The sequence below is a fragment of the Euleptes europaea genome, chromosome 10 (assembly GCF_029931775.1).
Source record: "Euleptes europaea isolate rEulEur1 chromosome 10, rEulEur1.hap1, whole genome shotgun sequence".
Classification (NCBI taxonomy): Eukaryota; Metazoa; Chordata; class Lepidosauria; order Squamata; family Sphaerodactylidae; genus Euleptes; species Euleptes europaea.
In genome coordinates this window covers 70,844,903-70,867,925 of record NC_079321.1, presented here as the reverse complement: position 1 = coordinate 70,867,925, position 23,023 = coordinate 70,844,903, and the positions used below count along the sequence as shown (strand labels likewise).

Sequence of the window (23,023 nt, the reverse complement as noted above, 5' to 3'; positions counted from 1 at the left end):
GGACGGGGCTTCCCTGCGCGGCGTCGTCGTCGTCGCTGGCTCCGGCGGTGCCAGCCGTCCTTCCTCCCTGCCGAGGCGCCGGCATGGGCAGCGGCTGACCGAGCCGGCGCCCCGCTCCCTTCTTTGCCCGGCCGGCCCACGGGTTGCGGCCGCCCCCCTCCAGCCACCCCTGGGCGGCCCGCGGAGCTTGGTTGGCCGGCCCGGGGGGGGGGGGGCGCTGGCCGGGCCTCCCCGCAGCGGCGCCGCTGACCCATGCCGGCCGGCAGCCTGTTGCCGCTGTTCAGCGGCCCCGCCGGGCCGGGCCCTTCGGGGGTCGCCGCCCTAGGCGGGGGGGCTGCGCTGGGCGGGTCGGGGCCGCGCAAGGGCCCCGGCCCCGGCGGCGCCTTCCGCCTGACGGAGAAGTTCGCGCTGCTGCTGGTCTTCAGCGCCTTCATCACGCTCTGCTTCGGGGCCATCTTCTTCCTGCCCGACTCCCCCAAGCTGCTCAGCCACGTCTTCTTCCACCCCGCCGCCCTCCAGCAGCAGCAGCAGCCGCCGTCGCCTCCGCCGCCCGCCCCGGGGGAGCCGCGCGCCCCGCAGCCCCCCGCCGCCGCCAGCAGCAGCAGCTGGGCGGCGGCGCACCTGGCCCGCATCCGCGAGGACCACGAGCGGGCGCTGCGGGAGGCCAAGGAGACCCTCCGGAAGCCCCCCGGCAAGATCCGCAGCGACATCGACCGCGACAAGAGCCGCTTTCGCCAGAAAGCGGAGCTGCCCCCCCGGCCTTTCCGCCAGCCCCCGGGAGCCGCCGGCGAGGAGCCCGCCGACCCCCTCGTCCGGCAGAAGCGGGCGAAGATCAGAGAGGTTGGTGGCCCGCCCTGCCCTGCCCTGCCCTGCCCTTCCGCACCCGGGCGCGGGTCTCCCCCCACCCCTCTTTCCCTCCGCGTGTTGCCTCCTCACGTGCATCGCCCGCCCGACCCCTCCCGCTTAGCCTTCCTTTTATCCCTTAGAACAGGGGTTCCCAACCTTTTTTTGACCAGGGACCACTAGGACTTTTTTGTTCAGTGCAGGGACCCCAAGGTTCAAAATAAATATTTCGGGAATTTTAAAAATAAACTTTAATCATAACGGTTAGTTAAACATTAAACTTAGAATTATATTTTAATATATATATTTTATAATAGAGAACTTTTAATTGAAAATATTAATTTATTATGGGTTTATAACTTTGTTTCGCGGACCTTAATTTAGTTCTCGCGGACCCCTGGGGGTCCACGGACCCCTGGTTGGGAACCAGTGCCTTAGAAGCTCCTTGATCCATTGATCTTGAGCAGCATTGATCTAGTGTTGGAGGGACATAAGGACTGAAACAAATCTGGCCACTGACCATGTAGCCTCGGGGTCCCTGTCGCTTAGTAAAAAAGGCATTATGTCAGTCACAGAGGCATTGGATTTGTATATTAAAAGGGGGCAAATATAGTGCGATCGAAGTTCCTCGTAAAAGCGGCCTTCCAAAAGGGCCTGGGCTAATGGGTCAATAGAGCCAGAAGTGCAAGGACAAATCCTGTCTGAGTATGGTATATTCAGAATTCTGCCCTGCATTACCATAGAAGGGTTAGCATTCAATCTAGCCAAGCAAAAAGCTCTACAGAGACGAGGAGTTGTCAGATAATATGTATAGGCAGGCAGACCACATGGAGGGGGTATTCCGAAGAACTGGGATGAACAGACGCGACGAGCACGAAAAGTAGTGCTGTCCTCCCGCTTAGCCGAGCGACCTTCGCGATCCCGCGTTCCTTTCTGCGGCGCTTTCGCCGCTGCCTTTCTCGGGAGCCGCTCTGTAAACGTGGTTAGGGCAGCGCTTGACAGGCAGCGGAAACTTCTTAAAGGGAGAGATGAGAACACGTGTCACGACCCATGGCTTTGCACTTCTGATGGCAAGGTCTCCGCAGCAGTTGGCAGTTTTGTTTTTTTTTTTTAAGTGGCCTGATCCACCCCTGTCCCAGATCTATCTGCAAAACCAAAATGTGAAGACAAATGAGGAGAGTTCTGCTTCCCTAAGCCTTGTTTCGGAGAGCCACCGTTAAGAAAAAGATAAGGGGAAAGGTGGTGCCGTGCGCACTTGAAATACTCACGAAAGCACACACTGCAAGGGTGGGAAAACCGTCTTTTGATGTTTTTGCCAGCAAAATATTTCTGCATTTTCTGCCAGAAGATATGTGCCTGCTTCCCCCCCCCCCCCCCCCAAGCAAGTGGCGCTTTAGAGTCTGATGCTGAAAGCATACTGGAATGAAAGCCTGCTGAAATCTGTTACTTAATTCCCTAAGTGAAATACTACTTCTACTTATCAAGGCGAATAACAAGACTTGTCAAGTTAGCTATTGTGTTTTTGTATTTAGAAACCATTGTCACAAAATGATGTAATTAACACTGGACCTCTTAGGCTTCATTATATTAGTGGTCCTCTGTTAAGCATACCCCTTTGCAGTGCTCAGTGTTTGATCTGATCATTCTTTCTCAGAGTTCCTCCTGGAAGCTTTTTTTTGCAGTAACAGTATTTCTGTATAGCAGTGGAAAAGAGCAAGAGTCCAGTAGCACCTTAAAAGACTAACAAAATTTCTGGCAGGGTATGAGCTTTTGTGAGTCACAGCTCACTTCTTCAGATTCAGTATTTTTCTATGCTGGAGAAAACAGGAAATGTACTCACTGCTGTAACTGGATTTTAATGGTGGAGTAACCTTTATGCCATTTATTTAAACATTCTTGATTGAGGGTGGAATGGAAGTCTACCTTGCTGTCTCACCCAGTAAACTTTTAAAAACTTTATAAATGTAGAGAAAGAACTTGATGTGTAATAATTCTTACATGCAAAGCATGTATGTAGAAACTTATAAAATAAGCATGTGGAACATCATGAGTATTCAGTGAGGGAAGACACTGTTGCAAATTAATTGTGGTATGAATTTCCTTGTATAGCATGTGAAGTGGTCCATAAAATTGACATGAAGGAGAAAGATTTCTGCTTTTTTGGTTCTTGTAGGTTATCTGGGCTGTGTGACTGTGGTCTTGGTATTTTCTTTCCTGACATTTCGCCAGCAGCTGTGGCAGGCATCTTCAGAGGAGTAACACTGAAGGACAGTGTCTATCAGTGTCAAGTGTGTAGGAAGAGTAATATATAGTCAGAAAGGGGGGGAGTTTGAGCTGAATCATTGTCCTGCAAAAAGTATCAAAGGCAATGTGCTAATCATTGTTCTGTAAGTATCAAGATAATGTGCTAATGAGGGTGTGGTATGTTAATATGGAACTATTGTATCCTGAAGTGATCTGTTAATGTGTGAAATCCAAAACTAATCTGCATGGCTATTGTGGACTGTAGTCTTTGTTAGTCAAGAGTATATATTACTCTTCCTACACACTTGACACTGAGAGACACTGTCCTTCAGTGTTACTCCTCTGAAGATGCCTGCCACAGCTGCTGGCAAAACGTCAGGAAAGAAAATACCAAGACCACGGTCACACAGCCTGGATAACTTACAAGAACCAATGAACTCTGACCGTGAAAGCCTTTGACAATATTTTGATTTCTGCTTGGTGGTGAAAGGTTGGTGGTTTGTGTAAACTTTGTGTGATCCAGTAGTATTCTTTGCAGAGTGCTTTACTCTCTGATTCTAGAGAAGAGAGTTCCAGATCTCATACTAGTAATAGCAGTTCTGATTAAAATATTCTGGTAGCTACATACAGCAGTAGTGGCCTGTTCCATCCACCCCTAGTAACATAAGCAACATTCAAGTCCAGTAGCACCTTAAGAGACCAAGATTTCTGGGGTATAGCTTTCAAGAGTGAAAGCTCAATTTGTCAGGTATCTGAGGAAGTGAGCTTTGATACTTGTAAGCTTTACACCATGGAAATCTTGTTGCTCTTTAACGTTCTGCTGGACTCAAAACTGTGCTCTTGTACTGCAGACCAACATGGCTACCCTCTTGAAAGTATTTTCATGAAAGGCAATCTGGTAATATGTATACCTAATCAGATTTTAAAGTTATGTTTTGTTAAAATATGGTTAGATCATGCTATTCAGATCTCTACACTAGGCTTCCCTGTTACAGGTATGATTCTCTCAGTAAATCATCTAATTACATTTAAGATCAAAACAGCTACTGTTATCAGTGTCTATTTAGGTGACACATCAGGCTTGTAATTACCAGGGTATGATTTCACACATCTGTGTTTTACCTGTTCTTCATTCTTGTGTGATGAGGGCAAAATGGCTCTTTAGCCTCATTCCAAATTGTTTGTGGAATAGACTCAATGCTTTAGCCTTAAGTTCATCTCCAAGATGACAGTGGTACAAAGCATCGTACCTGTTGTACTTTTTTCTGATATTTAGTATTTAATCCTTTGATATTTAGTATAGTAATCCTTTGATCAACATACACTTTTGTATGCAGATGTCCGCAAGCCCAAGCACTACCTCAGGAATGTGTTACCAAATATTCTGAAATTATGCCCTGAGTATTGTTGTAACAATTTGTTCTTCATACCTAATCATCAAACACTTTAATAGAAACAGCATCATATGTACAATTAGATACTTTGCAAGCAATGTAACACTATCATTGATATTGAATATATTTGTAGCAAGAGAAAAAAGGAAGAAAGGGAGGTGAGCACTAAAACAAAAGAATAATAAAATTACACAGTATCCATAGTGTGTTGACTATGAAGTGTAACCGAACTATCAAATATCTGACAGGAGATTCCCCAAGGTGTTTGCTGCCTGGCAGCAGCTCACCTATTTATGTCTGCTTCTTTGGGTCATCTTTTGTGCATGTTTGCATGGAACCTAGGAAGATTTCTATGACTTACAGGTGATATAGGTAGTCAGTCCAATGTTGAAGAAATCATTATTTAGCACTTGTTGAATTTCCATAGTGACCTCCAGGCTATTCTTTCTGCCATATCTACCCTAGAGGTTGTGGAATCAGGAGAAGCATGAAATTAAGATGCAGCTGAGCTAATTTCTGGTGGTGGCCTTGAAGTGAGTGAAAACTGCTCTTTCAAAGGTTGAGAGCGTGCGATTAATATACTTAGTTTAGATGGTGACGAAAGAAATGCAGTACAACAGCTACCTTACAGCCTACTCCTCAGCTTGGAAGTAAAGGAAAGACCTTGGAAAGCTATTACATCAAAGTACACAGTACTGGACTAGATGAACTGAGAGTCTGACTCAATAAAACAACTTCATATGCAATAAGACCTGGTGAGCTTAAAGGGATTTAAAATGGAACTTTTCTTGTGCCGCAGTTTGCAAGGACTACAGCCCAATGCTATGTGTGATCATGTGTATAAAGTTGTTGCTTTACTATGGATTACAGCTCTGTCAGAATGTTAAGAGATTGTCTCAGGTTTCCTATTTCTAGAGATCCTCACATGTCCCTTCATTTTCTGTTCTCAAGTCTTATACTGACAGAGACAAGTTTCAAACTATCTTTTATTTTTAGAATAGCATTGTTAACAGGCTTTTCTCTCCTTTTTTGTGCATGTCTATGGTAATGGTATTTCTGTTGGAGTCGTATTCCTTGCTTTTGTATGTAGCTTGTCTTTAATGTTTCCTGCAAACATACTAAATTGTAGGTCTGTACCTTTTTTATGGCAACTTCTAATTTATAAACCATTGCTTTGAGCTTCAACTTCATCATAAAATGTGAAGTTTCTTGCACTGTGGATAACTGCTCAAGCAACTTTCTGCTTTTTCTTGACTGCATCTTACCAACACGTCTATAGAATGCTTTTTTGTGCCTTTTCTTTCAAATATACCATTTAAACACCTGAAACACATAATGAAAGTGCCTTGAAAGCCTCATTCTGTTCGTGTCACCACTGAGTTCAATAGGACTTCTTAGTTTAAACAAACAAAACTTAGAATTGCAGCCAAAGCATAATGTTGTAAAATGCATAATCTAAAGACATAGATGAGTGTTGCAGGTGGGAAGAGCAAAGCACTCTAGGGAAGTTTACTTTTGGCCAACTGTGTGGCACAAGACACGTGGTACAGATCTGGTTTGATAAAACTCATGAATAAATGATAGTCAAAACATCTTAAATATAGCTTAATGATTCTAAAAAATTTTATATATAACTGTCTAAAGGGTGTGGCTGTGTATACTTGGAAATCGGTCTCACTGGATTTTGTGAGACTTATAAGTAAATGAACCTATGATTGTTGTAGAGAACCCATTCTCTAGTGATAGATATATTTGGTTGTCATGAAAACACTGAAAAAAATCAAGGTGCTAAAAGGGCATTGTGTTCCAAAGAATACCAAAACAACATATATGCCAAATGCTGAGCAGTGGCCACAGTTCAACAGTTACGCTTTTCCAAGGCTTGGTTACTTCGTGGCATAATTTATCAGTGGATTTACTCAGTCTTTAAAGTCTGGCCATCTTTCCTACAACAGCATCAAGTATTTACTATGTCTTCCTGGAGTTTGTTCTGGCCCAAGTATTATTACTTATTATTGCACCATAATTTTTAAAAAATCCAAATTATTTACCATGCATGATAACACATCTTGTATACAAAATGCTGGATTTTTTTACGTATGTTTTCTCAATAGGCTGGCTTTCTGCTGGGAATTAAAACACCAAATTTCAGGTTATAGGAGCAAATACATTATAAATAAAAACAGCTTCCTGGTACTCAGCTTTGTAATAGGAACGGAAGCACTTTGTAGACTTGAATTGTACAGGGTGTTTTTCCAGGTGTATGTATGCAGAGGAAAATTGATTCTGCAGTATCTAGTTATAAAGTAGCAGAATTGAATTACCACTTACTGGCTACTCCACCAAAAATAATTCAAGTTTAAAATCATTTAGGAACAGTGTTATAATATGGTATTGTTTTAATTGCATGGAAGTCTAGGAATATAACTGTTTAGTAAAAATATGGTAATACCTAGCATGAGAGATTCTTCAGCATTCTTTTTTAGAGACATGCTGCAGTACTTCACATTGTTCTTGATCCACTGATTTAAGAGTCAGAATCCGACATTAAAGGCTTCTATCTGGCAGCCTTACAACTGCATGATTTCAGAAGTGAATGTTGCATTAAGAAATTAACAGTGGTTAATGAATTAGTGTTTTGCTGACTAAAATCCACATACATCCATACATACATACATGCAAACACTCTGACACAGCTTTTTAATTTCTGCATGGATAACTGCTGAATAATTATTAAAATATTGTTTAGCTGGTTCTGTTGCATGAAAGGAGGGACTTGCTTATGTGGTTCTTGTTCACCACCCATCTGCAGCTCTGAGAAATGCACTCCGTATGTAACCCTTCAAGATTAAAAACAAAGTAGTTTCAGTATTAGCATGGCTAACAATAAATTCAGAGTTTATCGTTAACACATTGCATTGTGAAACATGTATCATCATCAGACCTATGCAATAACCATATGAAATCTTAAACTACTAAATCGGGTTTTGGCTCAACTGCAATCAGCTGAACAGGCTCTGGTTGTATTTGTAGTACAGCTGTGCTAGTGGAGCACATTTTTATTAAAATAAGTACATGGTTGCAACAGCAAATGCATAACTTTAACATGCCTTGTTTAACTGTGATTGACCTCAGCAAGTAGGTCTGATACTTAAGTACACGTACTTACATGACGTATGAAAATGACTGTAGAGCTGTTGCTGACCTTGGATCCTTATCAAATGGACTTGATTGTACAGCAAGGTTTCCTATGGGTATTTTTTAAAGGAAGTGCATGAACCCTTGTATTGAACACCCTCTACTCCACTCTGTAGAAAATTCAGGTCTTTCGAATGCAGATTTTGCTGAAACATTTTTTTTTCTTGACCAAGTACACAATTTTTACTAAATGACATAGCCATAATTATATGGCTACATTTGGAGCTCTTTAGTTCTTATACTTTATTTCACAAAGTAAACTTGGATTTTTTGCAGTGTTCTTGCAGTGGAACTGTAACAAAATTGCTGTTGTACTGCTTGTATCTGATCATAGATCTGCGTCTCTTGTCAGTTGAGTCACAGTGGCTCTTGGGGGGGTTAGTTTGCATTTTAACTGTTGAGAAAGCAGTGGACTCTGCTTGCAACAGATGCATTTTTCATGACTCTCACCACCAATGCCTTTTTTTTTTTTACTGAAACGGGTGATAAACTGGCTTTTTTTCTAGTAAAAAACCCCAAAGTATTGAAATGGATAGCCTGTAAGATCTCAGTGAAAGACTGCCGGTTTTGTGTGTGTGAGAGAGGGGGAGATGAATAACATAGCTTTCCGTATCTATATTAATTTATACTGGTCTCTCTCCCCCCTCCCGAGGTTTTTCAGGTGGCTTATAGCAGTTTAAAGCAGTTGATAAAATAGTGAGGTTTGATTCACACATCAAAGTTTGAGGACTGGAACCGGCGTGCTCTGGGATTTGCATGCTCCCCAGGCTTTCATGGACTTAATGAGGAACTGGGCTGTGGTTCATGAGAAGTGGCTTCTGCCACTGCTCCCATCTTCATGCATTCTGGTCCCCCTCAAAATCAGGCCCACATGCACTAGGGAATCATAGTCCTCTTAGTGTGTGTCTGATCCAAAGTTCTTGTGGCAGTCAAAAGGACTTTGACATTTATTCACTTATAACCTGCCTTTCTCCCCAATGGGGACCTGAAACAGCTTACATTGTTCTCCTCTCCTTCATTTTATCCTCGCAACGACCATGTGGGTAGTTTAGGCTGAGTGTGTGTGACTGGCCCAAAGTCACCCAGCAAGCTTCCACTGCTGAGGCGACATTCAAATGTGGGTCTTCCAGATCCTAGTCTGACAGCCCTAAACACTACCCCGTGCTGGCATCACTCCTCAGTCCAGGCACAGTAGGAGGGTCTAGCTACTGTAAGACAGATATCTTAGCTGGATCCAGATCCAAGTTTAGTAGACAAAAATGCCTGCCTGCTTCCTTTTCTCTCTGTAGCCTCAGGAGTAGCAATTAGTAACTAGGTGGAGGGAGCTCTCAGAACTGGATCCCCGGTACCATGGGATATATTAAAATATACTGTATCACCTGTTTCGGGTTGCTCCTCAGACCACTTAAGCAAGTATTTTTGTTTAATCGATCTTTAGACTTCAGCCATAATCAGTCACCCCCTCAAAATTGTTTAATTTAGCATATGTGAAAAGCTGGTCTCAGTCTGCTCCCTGTTTGACAGGTGTGAACTTGGCATTTGACTGCTAACAGCTGTCATTCTAAACAGGCCAGGAATTATATTACCATGGGAATGTTCAACCCATATGTGGTCCAGGTCTAGTTTTTGATGTGTTTCAGGGAATTATGATGGAAGACTGGCATTCACAAATCGGAACTTGTCTTGTAAACAGCTCTTCAGTCAAATTTTTCACACACATGTGTTTTACTAAATCCTAAAATGGGAGAGTGCTGAAGATTTACCGAACTAGTATTTTTGTCCAGCAGAGAGAACCCCTATGGATATTGTAAACCTCTGTCCAGATCTCATTTCCAGAATTGGATGAACATATAACAAAGAGTAGTTCTTAAACTCTTTCAGATAAAATGCATATACTGCTTACCATCCTGGCTTAAGAGAACTTCTGTCTGTTGTGTTGTCATACGATACCTGAAACTTAAAATGACAGAGTGTTCAAAGAATAGGTAAATATGTTGCATAGTGTAAGTATGTAGCATTGATTTTGGGAAATAGCTTTTAATAAGTGTATCTGTTTTCTACAATGCATGGTCTTGAAACAGCTTCTTTTAAATGGCATACTTTCTTTTAAATGGCATACTTTCTTTTAAATGGCATACTTTCTTTTAAATGGCATACTTTCTTTTAAATGGCATACTTTCTTTTAAATGGTATACTTCTTCTAAATGTTATGTTAGAAGAACATCAGGTGGTTAATTGGTTTGGGAAGAGGAAGAGTACAAACGTTTTGAGTACAGATGTGGTTAAATGTTTACAGCCCCAATGTGGTGGATGGGGTGGAGCACATAGGTGCTTTAAAAGACTATATTATGGTTTGGGTAATCTGATCATGGATCCCCAGCAAAATGTGCAGTTTGGCCCTGCGATGGCAGTCATAAAAGAGGAGTCAAAAGCTTTCAAAGAATGTGAGGATTTTCAAAGCATTTAGAAGCAAGAAAAAATGAACAAAGCACTTTCTACCCCACCAGAGTTCTTAAAAAACAAATATGGCTGTCATGCTAAGGCAGTAGCCTAATATCTAGTCTGCAATTAGGAAAGGACAAGTGGGGACCTGAAAGGTACTTGTGGGGAGGGGACATACCATTCCCCCTACCTTTAATTCCTCCCCCTCCCCACACTTTTCTTTCAGTCATGCCCCCCTCACTTTGTGTCTCCCTCTACCCCTTCTTCCCTGTCACTCATGCCCCCTTGCTTCTGTCTCCCTCATCAGTCCCCTTGCCATCCTTCCCCCTTCTAGCCCAGGCTTAGACCAACCATATTGACCTCCCCCTCCCCTGCTTGCATCCAGCCAGTGGAGGAGTGTTGTTTGCTGGGAAGCTGTGGGGGGTGATTCTTCGTTGCATCAGTGGAAGGGCGGTTGGAGGTGGCTGTGGCTCCCCCCCCCCGCCGCCTCCTTCCCCACTTGCCTGAGCTGCAAGGTGAAGGAGGGCAGCTGCAGTGGGTTCTGCCCGGCTGTGTCATTGTTGCCTGAGGAGGGGTGAACCACCATGGCTGCTCCTCCCCCTTACCTCCTCCAGTGGGGGTGAGCCGAGACTCTTCTCTGCTTACCTGAAACATGGGCAAGGGGGATGGCAGCAACAAGAGCTGCTGGCAGCCTCATCGCCATCTTCCTCATCATCATTGCCCGCAGCAGCCTGGCAGCATGTGATAGTCTGTCTTTTCCTCCCACCCTCCTCCTCGTGTGCCTGCCTGCATTCAGAGAGCACTTCAGTACCTCGTTGCATTTCAGCAATAGTAAACTTCACTCCAGACGTTTAAAGTTTTATTAAGAAAGCAAACGGGTTCAGTAGGTCTATACAGACTTATGGCCAGAATACAGATGGGGGAAACACTGGTCATATTTATAGGGAACATACAATACAATTGATTACATCAAAGGTAGGACATGAAAGGGTGAGGAGTAGCAGAGTTGCTTTGAATGTGAAAGGATACAAGGTGTCAATAAGGAAGTGTTCGCTGGTGATTACCCTCAACTAAACCTCCTGGTGAAATTGACTAGCAAACGACCGGGTGATCTCTTGGGCTCCCAGGCATTGTTCCGTGGCGCCAGAGATCTCACAGCGGATCTCTATTGAAGAGCTAATGCCTGGCGAGCAAAGGAATGAGAACGGGGGTGGGTGGGAAGGAGACGAGGCTCGCTTATCCGAGGCCCGACTGGATGCCCTCGCTGACAACTTCTCTGCACTTGCACAGTCACCTGTTCTCTGTTTTGGGGTTACTTTTTTGTTAACCCCTATGACGCACCCCTCTTTTTACCCTCTTTCATATCTGCCTGACTGAATATGCTGAGGGAAAGCGTTGGCCTGAGCGTATTGTGAGGAGATTATTTTTCTTCTCCTCTAGTCCCACACTCTGTATTCACCTCAGAGAGAAATTTGACACAAGAGGCTTCTTAACTTTAACAAACAGAACAGGGAAGTTTATTGAACAGAACTCACAAGATGGGTTTTAAGGAAAAGGCAGAATTGTAGGGAGAACTCAAAGTCACGTATATTTACACAAGATTACTTCAGAGAGATAGGTTAGTTCAGATTTTACTCAGATGGTCTTTAGTTTAGATGTTTCTCAAGTTAAGTCCCTTCAGTTCTTAGTTTTCAAGCTTTGTTCTGTCCCTCAGAACTGTTACTCAGAACTCCGTTCCACAGACTCTGTTCCCAGCCTGGCTAACAGGAGTGAAGGGTCTTTGAAACCCCTTTCTCCTCCGAGAACTCCCAGAAGTATGGGGAAATACCCAAAGATCCCTCTTCCAGTTCTCACTGACTACCCCACCACCAGTGGCAGTAATCCTCCACACCACCCTGCATCCGGAATAGGCTTTATGGAACCCCTGAGGTTCACAGAGTACAGTCACACTTCTTCTCAGTCTCTCTCCCCAGCTCAGAAGCTATCTCAGCTTCCTCTCAGGCTGGTGACCAAGCTTCGAATCCCTTCTCTCCCTCAGTGTGTCAGCTTTTTGGCTCTGCCCATTCTTGGTTTCTGTGAGCTTGCTGCAGATTAACCCCCTTTCCGTCACTCCCGCCCCCGCCCCCTTTAGCAGCTGTAGGATTTTTCTGCAAGCCTGGGGGTTATCCCAAGTTTGGAGAAAAGTCTCTGTTCTGTCACTGTGGCCCCGATTTAGATATTACAGATAGGGCCACATGTGGCTATTAGATACATAGTTATGGTGGAGGCTAGAAGTGCCATCTTGTACGTGGTTATTGCTCTCAAATTTTTACTTGGGATTGGATGCAGTGGAGGGTTTGCTTCAGGTTCACCCCTCATTGCAGGCTAAATCCCTCAGTGCTTTTCTGGAAGGGGGGGTCACCTGTCCCCATGAAATGCTGTTTTTGGAGGCATTTTGGGCTGCAGCAGGAGGAAGCAGCCAAGAAAGTTGTGCTCCATTGATGACAACTCTTTATGTCAGTTGGAAATTTCTAATGAAACAAAGCCTTGGTCTAGGCATCATAGATCACATCTGTCCAATGAATAAGTTTTAAAAATTAGCTCCTTTCTGCTCCTTCTCTTGGAAAACGGGCCCCGATTGTGTATGTGTGGGGGTGTACTCAAGAAAAAAACTCCATTTAAACATTTGAAATGTTGCAGGGTGCGTAGTTCCTGGTTGTTCTAACTCCAAGGTCTGATCATAGAGCCTTAAGTATGGTACACTACAACTTGCTGACATGTGTGGATTAAATCCAGAGTTTAAGCTGCCCTTCACTTTAATAGTGATATGCTGAATCATTGCTTTGTTTTTCATTTAACCTTTCCTGCACATACTCAAGTTTTAAACAGTGAGGTGCTAACCAAAGTGATGCCTCTGCCAAACATTAGCTTTGGTCTATGAAGGAGCTAGAAAAGATTCTTAAGTGTAAGGATGTGTCACTGGCAACTAAGATCAAGTTAATTAATGCCATAGTATTGCTATGTATGGGTGTGAAGGTTGAACAATGAAGAAAGCTGACAGGAAGAAAGTAGATTCCTTTGAAATGTGGTGTTGGAGGAGTGTTTTATGGATACTGTGGACCACCAAAAAGACAAGTGGGTTCTAGTTAAAATCGAGCCTGAACTCTTCCTTGAAGCTAAAATGACTAAAGTGAAGCTATCATATGGTCACATTATGAGAAGGCAAGAGTCACTGGAAAAGACAATAATGGTAAGAAAAGTTGATGGCAGCCGGAAAAGAGGAAGACCCAATATGAGATGGATTGACTCTATAAAGGAAGTTTTGGTCCTCAAAATATTGTCGAAGGCTTTCACGGTCAGAGTTCATTGGTTCTTGTAGGTTATCCGGGCTGTGTGACCATAGTCTTGGTATTTTCTTTCCTGACGTTTCGCCAGCAGCTGTGGCAGGCATCTTCAGAGGAGTAACACTGAAGGACAGTGTCTCTCAGTGTCAAGTGTGTAGGAAGAGTAATATATAGTCAGAAAGGGGAGGTTTGAGCTGAATCATTGTTCTGCAAAAAGTATCAAAGGTAATGTGCTAATCATTGTCCTGTAAGTATCAAGATAATGTGCTAATGAGGGTGTGGTATGTTAATATGGAACCACTGTATCCTGAAGTGATCTGTTAATGTGTGAAATCCAAGGCTAATCTGCAGTTCACAATAGCCATGCAGATTAGCCTTGGATTTCACACATTAACAGATCACTTCAGGATACAATGGTTCCATATTAGCATACCACACCCTCATTAGCACATTATCTTGATACTTACAGGACAATAATTAGCACATTACCTTTGATACTTTTTGCAGGATAATGATTCAGCTCAAACCCAACCCCTTTCTGATTATATATTACTCTTCTTACACACTTGACACTGAGAGACACTGTCCTTCAGTGTTACTCCTCTGAAGATGCCTGCCACAGCTGCTGGCGAAACGTCAGGAAAGAAAATACCAAGACCACGGTCACACAGCCCGGATAACCTTTTGGTCCTCAGTTTGCAAGACCTGGACACAGCTGTTAATGATAGGACGTTTGGAGGTCATTGATTCATGAGTCAGAAGCAACTTGACGACACTTAACACACACAATCACAACTTTGCAAATATGTTGCAGATGAATAAAAATACCTTTGCTGTAGTATCTTAGCTTCAGAATCTTGTTGTCTTAGAAGAAAGTTTTTAACTGGACCAGCATCCTGTATGCTAAACTTCTTAATGAGAATTAATGGGTGTGCATTACAAATTCCTAATTAACAATATGGAATGAAATTGAATAAAACAGACTCAATGCTACAACTAAAAGACCATTTCAGCAATACGATGATATAATGTTTAATGTTAAGGTATTATGTCTATAATGTGATGTGAATTTAATTACCCATTGAATTAAACACATTATTCTTTAGCGTACAGTACAAATTTGATACTATTTACTGCAGTAGTTTCTTGTTAAATCAACATTATAATCCTGCTTTCATTTCCCACCAGATGATGAAACATGCCTGGGATAATTATAAACATTACGCATGGGGATTAAATGAACTGAAACCCATATCAAAACAAGGACATTCAAGCAATCTATTTGGTAAGTAGTATGCGCTTAATGACATGAGCTGATTTACTGCTTTGAAATTAGAGATCACATTGGAAGCATATGTGCTTTTAAACAGCTGTTTTGACATGGGCTTTCTTTAAATTGTTGATTGTTGAATGTAAAGAAAGCAGCACCATTGCCTTATTGCAGTTTTGTTCCCCAGTTACAGAGGCTACCATTCCTATAATACCAGATGTGCTATTATATTGTATTATGGATTTTATCCCACTAATTTAGGTCTATAGGGCCCTCAAGGTAGCGTAAAGTAAAATATATCATTTCACCTTTAAAAAACTTTGAGTATAGAATTCAGTGACAAATTGGTAAACTCTGTAACTTACTCTAATAGTAGCATACCAAATCTGTATAGCAAAGGTAAGTACAGAGTGCCCTCTAGCTTTGACAGTTAGAAATTATTCAGTTCTGTTATTTTTGGCTTTCAATGTCCATACTGTGTTTCCAAATGGAAAATGGCCTCTGATGGGGAATATTCTCAGTATCTGGTGGACCATAAATGGTAGGTCAATTTTGGATCATTACAACAGCAACAACAACAGAACCCCTTCCTTGTTGCGTGGATCAGTTCAGGAGGTGACTTTCATTAGGGATAAATACTTCCTTACACTGTTTGCTGCCTTAAACAATGATGTTTGCATGCATTCTGTCTTTTTGCCTGTTTCTTTCTTCTGTCCAACAGTTTCAGCCCCAACTGTTTTCTTTTGTCTTACTGGCGAAATATGTTATCATATTTTTTTAATCCACTTACTGGTTGATTGAAAGCTTTTATCATACTTATAATCTGCCTTTATAATCCCCAAAATTTATAATCCCCAAAGCTTTAAGCGTAGCAATATGGCACCCCACTTAATCAACTATAGACTTTATGAGCACAAAGATGATATAGGGCTATTATCAGTGGCAGGTCTGTTTTCTATACAATTGTTTTATTCCCATTAACTCTAGGTAGACCATTGCTCCTAATTCTAAACCATGTTTCCATCTCACTCTTTCATACTTGTTTCTTCCTCCTCAGTGGGCCTATGTAAAATTATATGCAGTAGACTTTTGCCATTCTTAGGGGATCTGTTCCTGGGATAACCCTAAATGGCAAAATCCACAAATGCTAGGAGGCAGGGTTCTGCTGGCTCCTGAAAGAAAACCACCAAATTTCCTGCAAAATGCAATGATAATGGTGGAGACACAGTAGAAATAAAATAGATTGGAGACTGCATCATGTGATCAGGCTATGACTAAATGGATCACAAATTACAAATCTGCTAATGGCGATGGTCTACTGTACACAGCACTTTTCAGCAAATTAGTGGTGATTTGAATGATCATGTACAAAGCATTACCTTTCTCTTTAAGGTGGTTGTTCTCAATCTTCAACCAAGTCCTATGAGACTACTCTGACACAGAGCTAGACAAAGTAAAGCCTTCTGCAAATTCTGTTGAAAAAAACATAAGCTGAAAGTCTTGCTGGCTGTTGCATAGAAGGATCAAAATTTATAGTTGTGTGCATAATGACAGAAGACACCTTTGCAGAACTTTGTCACCTAAAAGATCTCTCTTTGATTAGCTTTTTGGTTGAATTGTTAAATATAGCTACTCAAAGAGAAATCTTGATTGTTGGATTTCTCATTAGCAGCTCAGGCTTTGAAAAAATTGTAGTCTGAAATGTCAAGGTTGAAAAAAAAATCAACTTATCAGTGGGGCCTTGCACTCTTGGACTTCAGCCCATGTTAATAAGTACTGAAATTGGCAACAGAAATTGCAAACTACACATAGATTTGATCATGGAAATTTGAGAGAGGAACATTAGGTGCCGCACCATGTTTCAACTGGCTCAAAGTTTCTCTTTGGATAACTAGAAGATTCTGCTTTCTGCCTCCTTGTTTTGTTGGTGAGCACAGCTCTGCTATGTGAACACCAGAACACTGGTAACTGTACCATCTGTAGGGTTTAGTAGCAGCTGGACATGATTAACCTTCGGCAGTAGGAGCTGGATTCGTTTAAGCTATTACAATGCTTCAAAGCTATTTTCCTTTCCATATTCTTATTCCGGCAGTATGTGCAAACTGATGACTGCGTGTTTTGATTTCATAATTATCACTAGCAAATAAGTAGCAGAATCACTTTTATGGCCTAAGTGTTACCTCTGTGTTAAGCAACAATATACAGTTCTTTTGTGGAATTCGCAAGTGAACCATGGTCTGCTTGGTGTTCATTCTAACCCAAATGTTGTGATGTTGCCAAGCATCAAATGGCTCTTCAAAATGCTCTATGAAGTACCAAATACTGATATTTACCAGTTTGGGTATTTGGCTTATTGCAGGTTTATAAAAAAAAATCAGGGCCAATTAAAAAAAAAACCAGAACCTGTTACCTGTACTTTCCCTGATGCGGTCCTGAACTACATCCTGTGCTTCCCTCCAACATAACATCCCCACTTTGAAAGGTTATAGGTTGCTGGAGCAGCACTCCCATAGGTTCACAGATGAAACAGCTGAGTGGATGCTTTTTCCTTTCAGGGGCAGGACAGCCTCTTGTTTGTCACAGGGCTATTATGAAATAGGCTACTTTAATGTCATTGTAGAACCATAAACTGTAGTTTGTATTTATAGCTTCTGCTGATTTAATATGATAAACTCTTTGAAATCCAATAACAGTTTCTTCTGGCAACTTAACCAGTTCCAAGATTTATTGGTAAATGAAATAGCTTTATCCAATTAGTGCTATGTTCCTTTAAAATTAGATTACCTTGTTTTGACCTTTAAATGATGCCAGCTTGCATATTTCTCTTGGAGGACTTTGGGTATGTTTTGGAGAAGAATGTAGTGAAAGACAATTCAAGAGATCTACAGAATAAGAACAATTTATTCAAAAGTGAGGCTAGGGGTTTTCCAGGTATGCCATAAAAAGGGGTTATCTTTTGTATACAAGTTAGTTCTGTACAGAAATTCATGCTTTTTAGTGGGTTTATCTTACATTCAAGTTTGCCTTCCTTTTGGGTAAATTGGCTCCATTAACTTGTGTACCATTTGATAATCTATTTTCTATTTTATTTATTGATTTAATTCATTCATTGATTTAATTCATTTATACCCCACCTTACTCCCCAATGGAGACCTAAAGCAGCTTACATCACTCTCCACTCTTCCATTTTATCCCCACAACCAACCCTGTGAGGTAGGTTAGGCTGTGAGTATACGAATAGTATCTGGAAGATACTAGTCGATACTCTTAACCATTGCACCACACTTATTTATTTCACTCTCTGGTTGCAGTTGCACAACAAATATAAGGTCTTTGAGGGTGTTTGGCCATTAGTTTACATTTGGAGAGACTTTATTCAGATCTTACTATAGAGTGTTAAGATTTACTGAAAGTGTATCTTTGTTTCCTGCTGGGAAATCCCTTAGTGGGAATAGTCAATAGCAATCAAATAGTTATTTGCAGGTGCCTGGTTAGTACTGCCTTTGCTGCATTGCTCTTTCTGTTTGGCTGTCTTAACTATTTCTCTAAAAGAGGATGCTTGATAGCTAGTATTATCTGTAAGATTTCAATCCCCCTGGAAGATTGAATAGGTTTGGCTCTTTCATTGAAGGAGTTCACAATTAGTTGCTGAAGTCCTAAAGTTGTCCTCTGAGTCTCCTAGAACTCCTTAAACATGTCATGCTTCTTCTCTGTTTGAGCGCTGTCTCTCTGAACTCCATTCTTAGCCATGCTGTGGAACAAATCCTTGCCTGGATTTATATCTAGCACTAGTCACTATTAGAATGTTTGAGTATCTTCCTTTTTATTACCATACCCTTTGGAACATTCCTGCTTTCTACCTTTATAACAGGGGTGGGGAATGTCAGGCCCGGGGGCCGTTTAAGGCCCGCAAAATCATTTGGTCTGGCCCTTCGTGGGTCCTGGCAGATCTCTAGCTCAGAAGGATCTAAGACTGGTGATCTACCCCCTCCCGTGGACAGGAATAGCCTCTATTCAAGGTGGATGTGAGTTTGTTTTGCTGAGAAAAGGAACCTTTTTTCCCTTGCAGAAGAGTCATTAGCTATGGAGCTGCTAGGACCACCCAAGAATATAGCAGGCTAATTTTTAAGTTGATAATTTTGTATGGCCCACGAATGATATTATAAATATCCAAATGGCCCTTGGCAGAAAAAAGGTTCCCCATCCCTGCTTTATAAGCACCACTTAAATTTCTGGTTTGCCTTTTGTAATAGTGTTCATTTCTTGAGTATGAGACTGTGCCAGTGGTCTAACATTCCATCCACCTACGTGGAGACTACTCTAGTTATTTTATCAAAGCTTATTCATTAATAATGCAAGACTATAAAAAGATGTTGGTTTTTAATGGTTTTTATCCTTTGGTGGCAGTCAGAAAAATGCAGTGATTTGGACTGGAAAGCATAACGTGCATTTCAGGAGCCTGACATCTCTAGTACAGCAAACTGTATCAGCTTTTCTTAGCAAGATAGCACTCTTTAAAAAGAGAACACGTGCTCAGTGTTCTAGAGCTTTAGGGTTATGCTTTTTCCCCTTTATTTTAAGAATTTAAGATTTGCCAAGAATTGAGAGCTGTCAATTGATATTTTAGTTGCTTCCCAGCTAAAAATTGAGCACATGAGGTCCTTCCAGTTTTTTACTTACCTAAATTCAGTGTATTGAAATGTCTCATAATGCAAGTTGCATCACTTATTCATACAGTTTGGGCATGGCATGTCAGGCAAATCCTTTATTTGTGATAGAACTGCAGAAAATGAACAAAAAGGTCAATTATATTGATTACTGTGACTTCAAGAGATGAGGATAATTTAAGTGGTACCAGATTAGAAATTTTCTGCATAAACATTCATTTTTAATATCTGTTAATGTGTTTCTAAGGTTCATATGTTTTGGTAAAATTTGTTATTCATATGTTTTGGTAAAATTTAGTATTCAGGATTGTTCATGACCAGGACAACTCAACAGTGAACAAATAACAAGCACTCCTTGATCATTTATATTTGAGTTACTGTATGCAGCAACTATCGGACCATCACATTAATTTCTCACCATGTAAAGTGATGCTCAAAATCTTACAGCAAAGGCTGTTACCGTATATGGAATGAGAAATGCCTGATGTTCAAGCTGGATTCAGAAAAGGAAGAGGCACTAGAGATCATATTGCAAATTTCCCTTGGTTACTGGAGCATACTAGAGAATTTCAGAAGAAAATCAACTTGTGTTTCATAGATTACAGCAAAGCTTTTGACTGTGTGGATCATGAAAAGCTATGGTTGGTTTTAAAGGAAATGGGTGCGCCACTACATCTGACCATTTTGATGCGCAACCTGTACTCTGGACAAGAGGCCACAGTTAGAACAGAATATGGAGAAACGGAATGGTTTCCAGTTGGCAAAGGTGTTAGACAAGGATGTGTTTTATCTCCCTATCTCTTCAATCTATATACAGAACATATAATTAGGAAAGCTGAATTAGATTTAGATTAAGGTGGAGTGAAAATTGGAGGGAGGAACATTAACAATTTGAGATATACCGATGATACTACGTTACTGGCAGAAAATAGCAAAGACTTGAAACGACTACTGCTGAAAGTTAAAAGAGAAAGTGCCAAAGCAGGACTACAGCTGAACATCAAGAAGACAAAAATAATTACTGCAGGAGAATTACACAACTTTAAGGTTGACAATGAAGAAATTGAAATTGTTGAAGACTTTCTATTCCTTGGTTCCATCATCAACAAAAAGGGAGACTGCAGCCAAGAAATCAGAAGGAGATTGAGACTGGGAAGGGCAGCCATGAAGGAGCTAGAAAAGATTCTGAAGTGTAAGGATGTGTCACTGGCCACCAAGATTAAGTTCATTCATGCCATCGTATTCCCTATTACTATGTATGGGTGTGAGAGCTGGACAATGAAGAAAGTCGATAGGAAGAAAATAGATTCCTTTGAAATGTGGTGTTGGAGGAGCGATACCGTGGACCACCAAAAAAAAAAAAAAAAATCAGTGGGTTATAGATCAAACCAAGCCTGAACTGACCCTAGAAGCTAAAATGACTAAACTGAGGCTATCGTATTTTGGTCACATTATGAGAAGACAAGAGTCACTGGAAAAGACAATCATGGTAGGAAAAGAGGAAGACCCAACAAGAGATGGATTGACGCAATAAAGGAAGCCACAGTCCTCAATTTGCAAGATCTGAGCAAGACTGTCAAAGATAGGACATTTTGGAGATCATTGATTCATAGGGTCGCCATGAGTCGGAAACAACTTGACGGCACTTAACACACACAATTGGTCACTTAGAGGAGAAATCTTAAGAACTGGGATAGGGTTACCAACCCTGGGTTGGGAAATGCCTGGAGATTTGAGGGGGGAATTTGGGGAGGGGAGGGATGTAGTACAGTGGAATCCACCCTTGAAAGCAGCCATTTTCTCCAGGGAAAGTGAGCTTGCTCATCTGGAGATCACTTGTAATTTTGGGACATCTCCAGGCTCCACCTTGAGGTTGGCAACCCTAGAGAACTGGAATGCTGTACATTTATTTTGTTTACTTACAGCTAGCTTTATCATTATGATATGACACCCCTCTTAATCATTATGATGACATGCAATATATTTGTATACAAAATAAGAAGGTGAATGTTAACTTAGATTGAAAATCTAAAAGGAAAGGCTCCATAACAGCATGTTTATATAGAAATTACAAGCATTTTTTCATGAAATTTCCTTGTCTTTAGATTTACAGGCTTAAGGAGGTGAAATTGACTGTAAAATGGATGCAATTATAGCATGACAAAAGAATTTCAGTGCTGCTTGAGAGGCATGTTTCTAGCATACTGAAAACTGGGAATTAAAAAAAATCTAATAATCTAATAAAAAAAATGTAAATTCACCTTTATAATTACAATAAAATGGTAGTCTAAGAAGACTAGAACTCTCAGTTGTATAATTAGATATCTGGTTGCTGTATCTAGAAATCATCACTAGTTAAATTGCTGTGTCTTTTCAGGTAATATTCAAGGAGCAACAATTGTAGATGCCTTGGATACACTATATATCATGGAGATGAAAGATGAATTTAAAGAAGCCAAAGAGTGGGTGGAGAAAAATCTAGATTTTGATGTGGTGAGTATTAGTCTGTTCTACTAATTTAGACAATAAAAATACATGGATGTTATGCTGTGACTGGAGGAATGTTTAAGAATTTTGATGTATCAAAAGTTTTATGGGGGGAGAGAAGTAGATCAGAATTAATGCCAAGTGTTAAGCTAATAGTGAATTGAAAAGGCAGCCTCAGTAATTTCTTAATAAATAGCAAGGAGCAGGTAGCTATAAATGGATAGTAAAAGTTGTCCATATGTGCCTAGGATATATATACAGAGACTAGTTGGGGCAAGAGCGGAGCCTGTGGGACCTGTCCCCCCACAGGAACACCAGGTCCCCCACCCGGTTAAGCAGGGCGTGCTCAATGTAGCTCGTCCACCTCTTGCCATAATCCCTCCAGCAAGCCCCACAACGTAGTTACCTGTTCGACCAGTTCATGGTTTTGGTGCTGGAGGCGTTGATGGTCCTCGTCTCTCCCCCGCCACCTCTGCGCCTGGAGTTGATAGTCCTCGTCTCTCTCCCGCCACCTCTGCGTCTGGTGAAGTTCCGTGCCCCACAGCGGCGGCTCCTCTGAACCTCCCACCACTCCCATCCAAGTGTCGAAGGGAAAATCTCAGTCTTCCTCCAGCTGGACGGAGCCCGCTCCCTGACGACACTGGGTATTCACACGTGAAGATACCCACGGTCGGGGAGACTCCAACCATGGTCGCAGATGAACGTCTGGAAGCTTGGGCACTCCTCCTTCCGTGCCCAAAGGTTTCGGTTCCTCCAACGGCAAATCAGGCTCCCTTGGTTCCCTATCAGGGATAACCAGTTTCGTGGTGTCGGGCTCTTTCATCTCCGGCTCATCACCCATGGTGCTGGGGAGAATACAGTGCCTCAGCCCAAAAATAGGATTGCTAACCTAATGTCAGTCTCAGGCTTCTGCCTCTAGTATCCCTCAAGCAAACTCATCCAGACAGGTAGATCTGAAGCAGTAATACTTTATTAGGAACTAAAAGGCAAATAAAAGAACTGGCTGCACACAGGCAGACGAGGTTAGCAATAGAGACCCCTTACAGGTTACTTGCTTAAAAACACTAGTCCAAAAGAGTAAGATAAACATTGCTAGGCAACAGCGAGATAAGCGATTCCCATGAGTGAAGACAAAACACGCTGCAGCTGTGAGAA

At 41.8% G+C, this 23,023-nt stretch overlaps 1 protein-coding gene across 1 annotated transcript in view; it reads left to right on the top strand.

The window, feature by feature from the left end:
* The first annotated feature begins 252 nt into the window (after positions 1 to 252).
* The window catches only part of MAN1A1 (mannosidase alpha class 1A member 1), a 72,458-nt gene continuing 49,687 nt past the window's right edge, over positions 253 to 23,023 (top strand). Inside the window, exons 1-3 of the mRNA XM_056856951.1 lie at positions 253 to 840; positions 14,633 to 14,729; positions 21,759 to 21,874. Of these exons, the coding sequence (XP_056712929.1) occupies positions 253 to 840; positions 14,633 to 14,729; positions 21,759 to 21,874 (801 nt within the window). The remainder of the gene's footprint in view (positions 841 to 14,632; positions 14,730 to 21,758; positions 21,875 to 23,023) is intronic.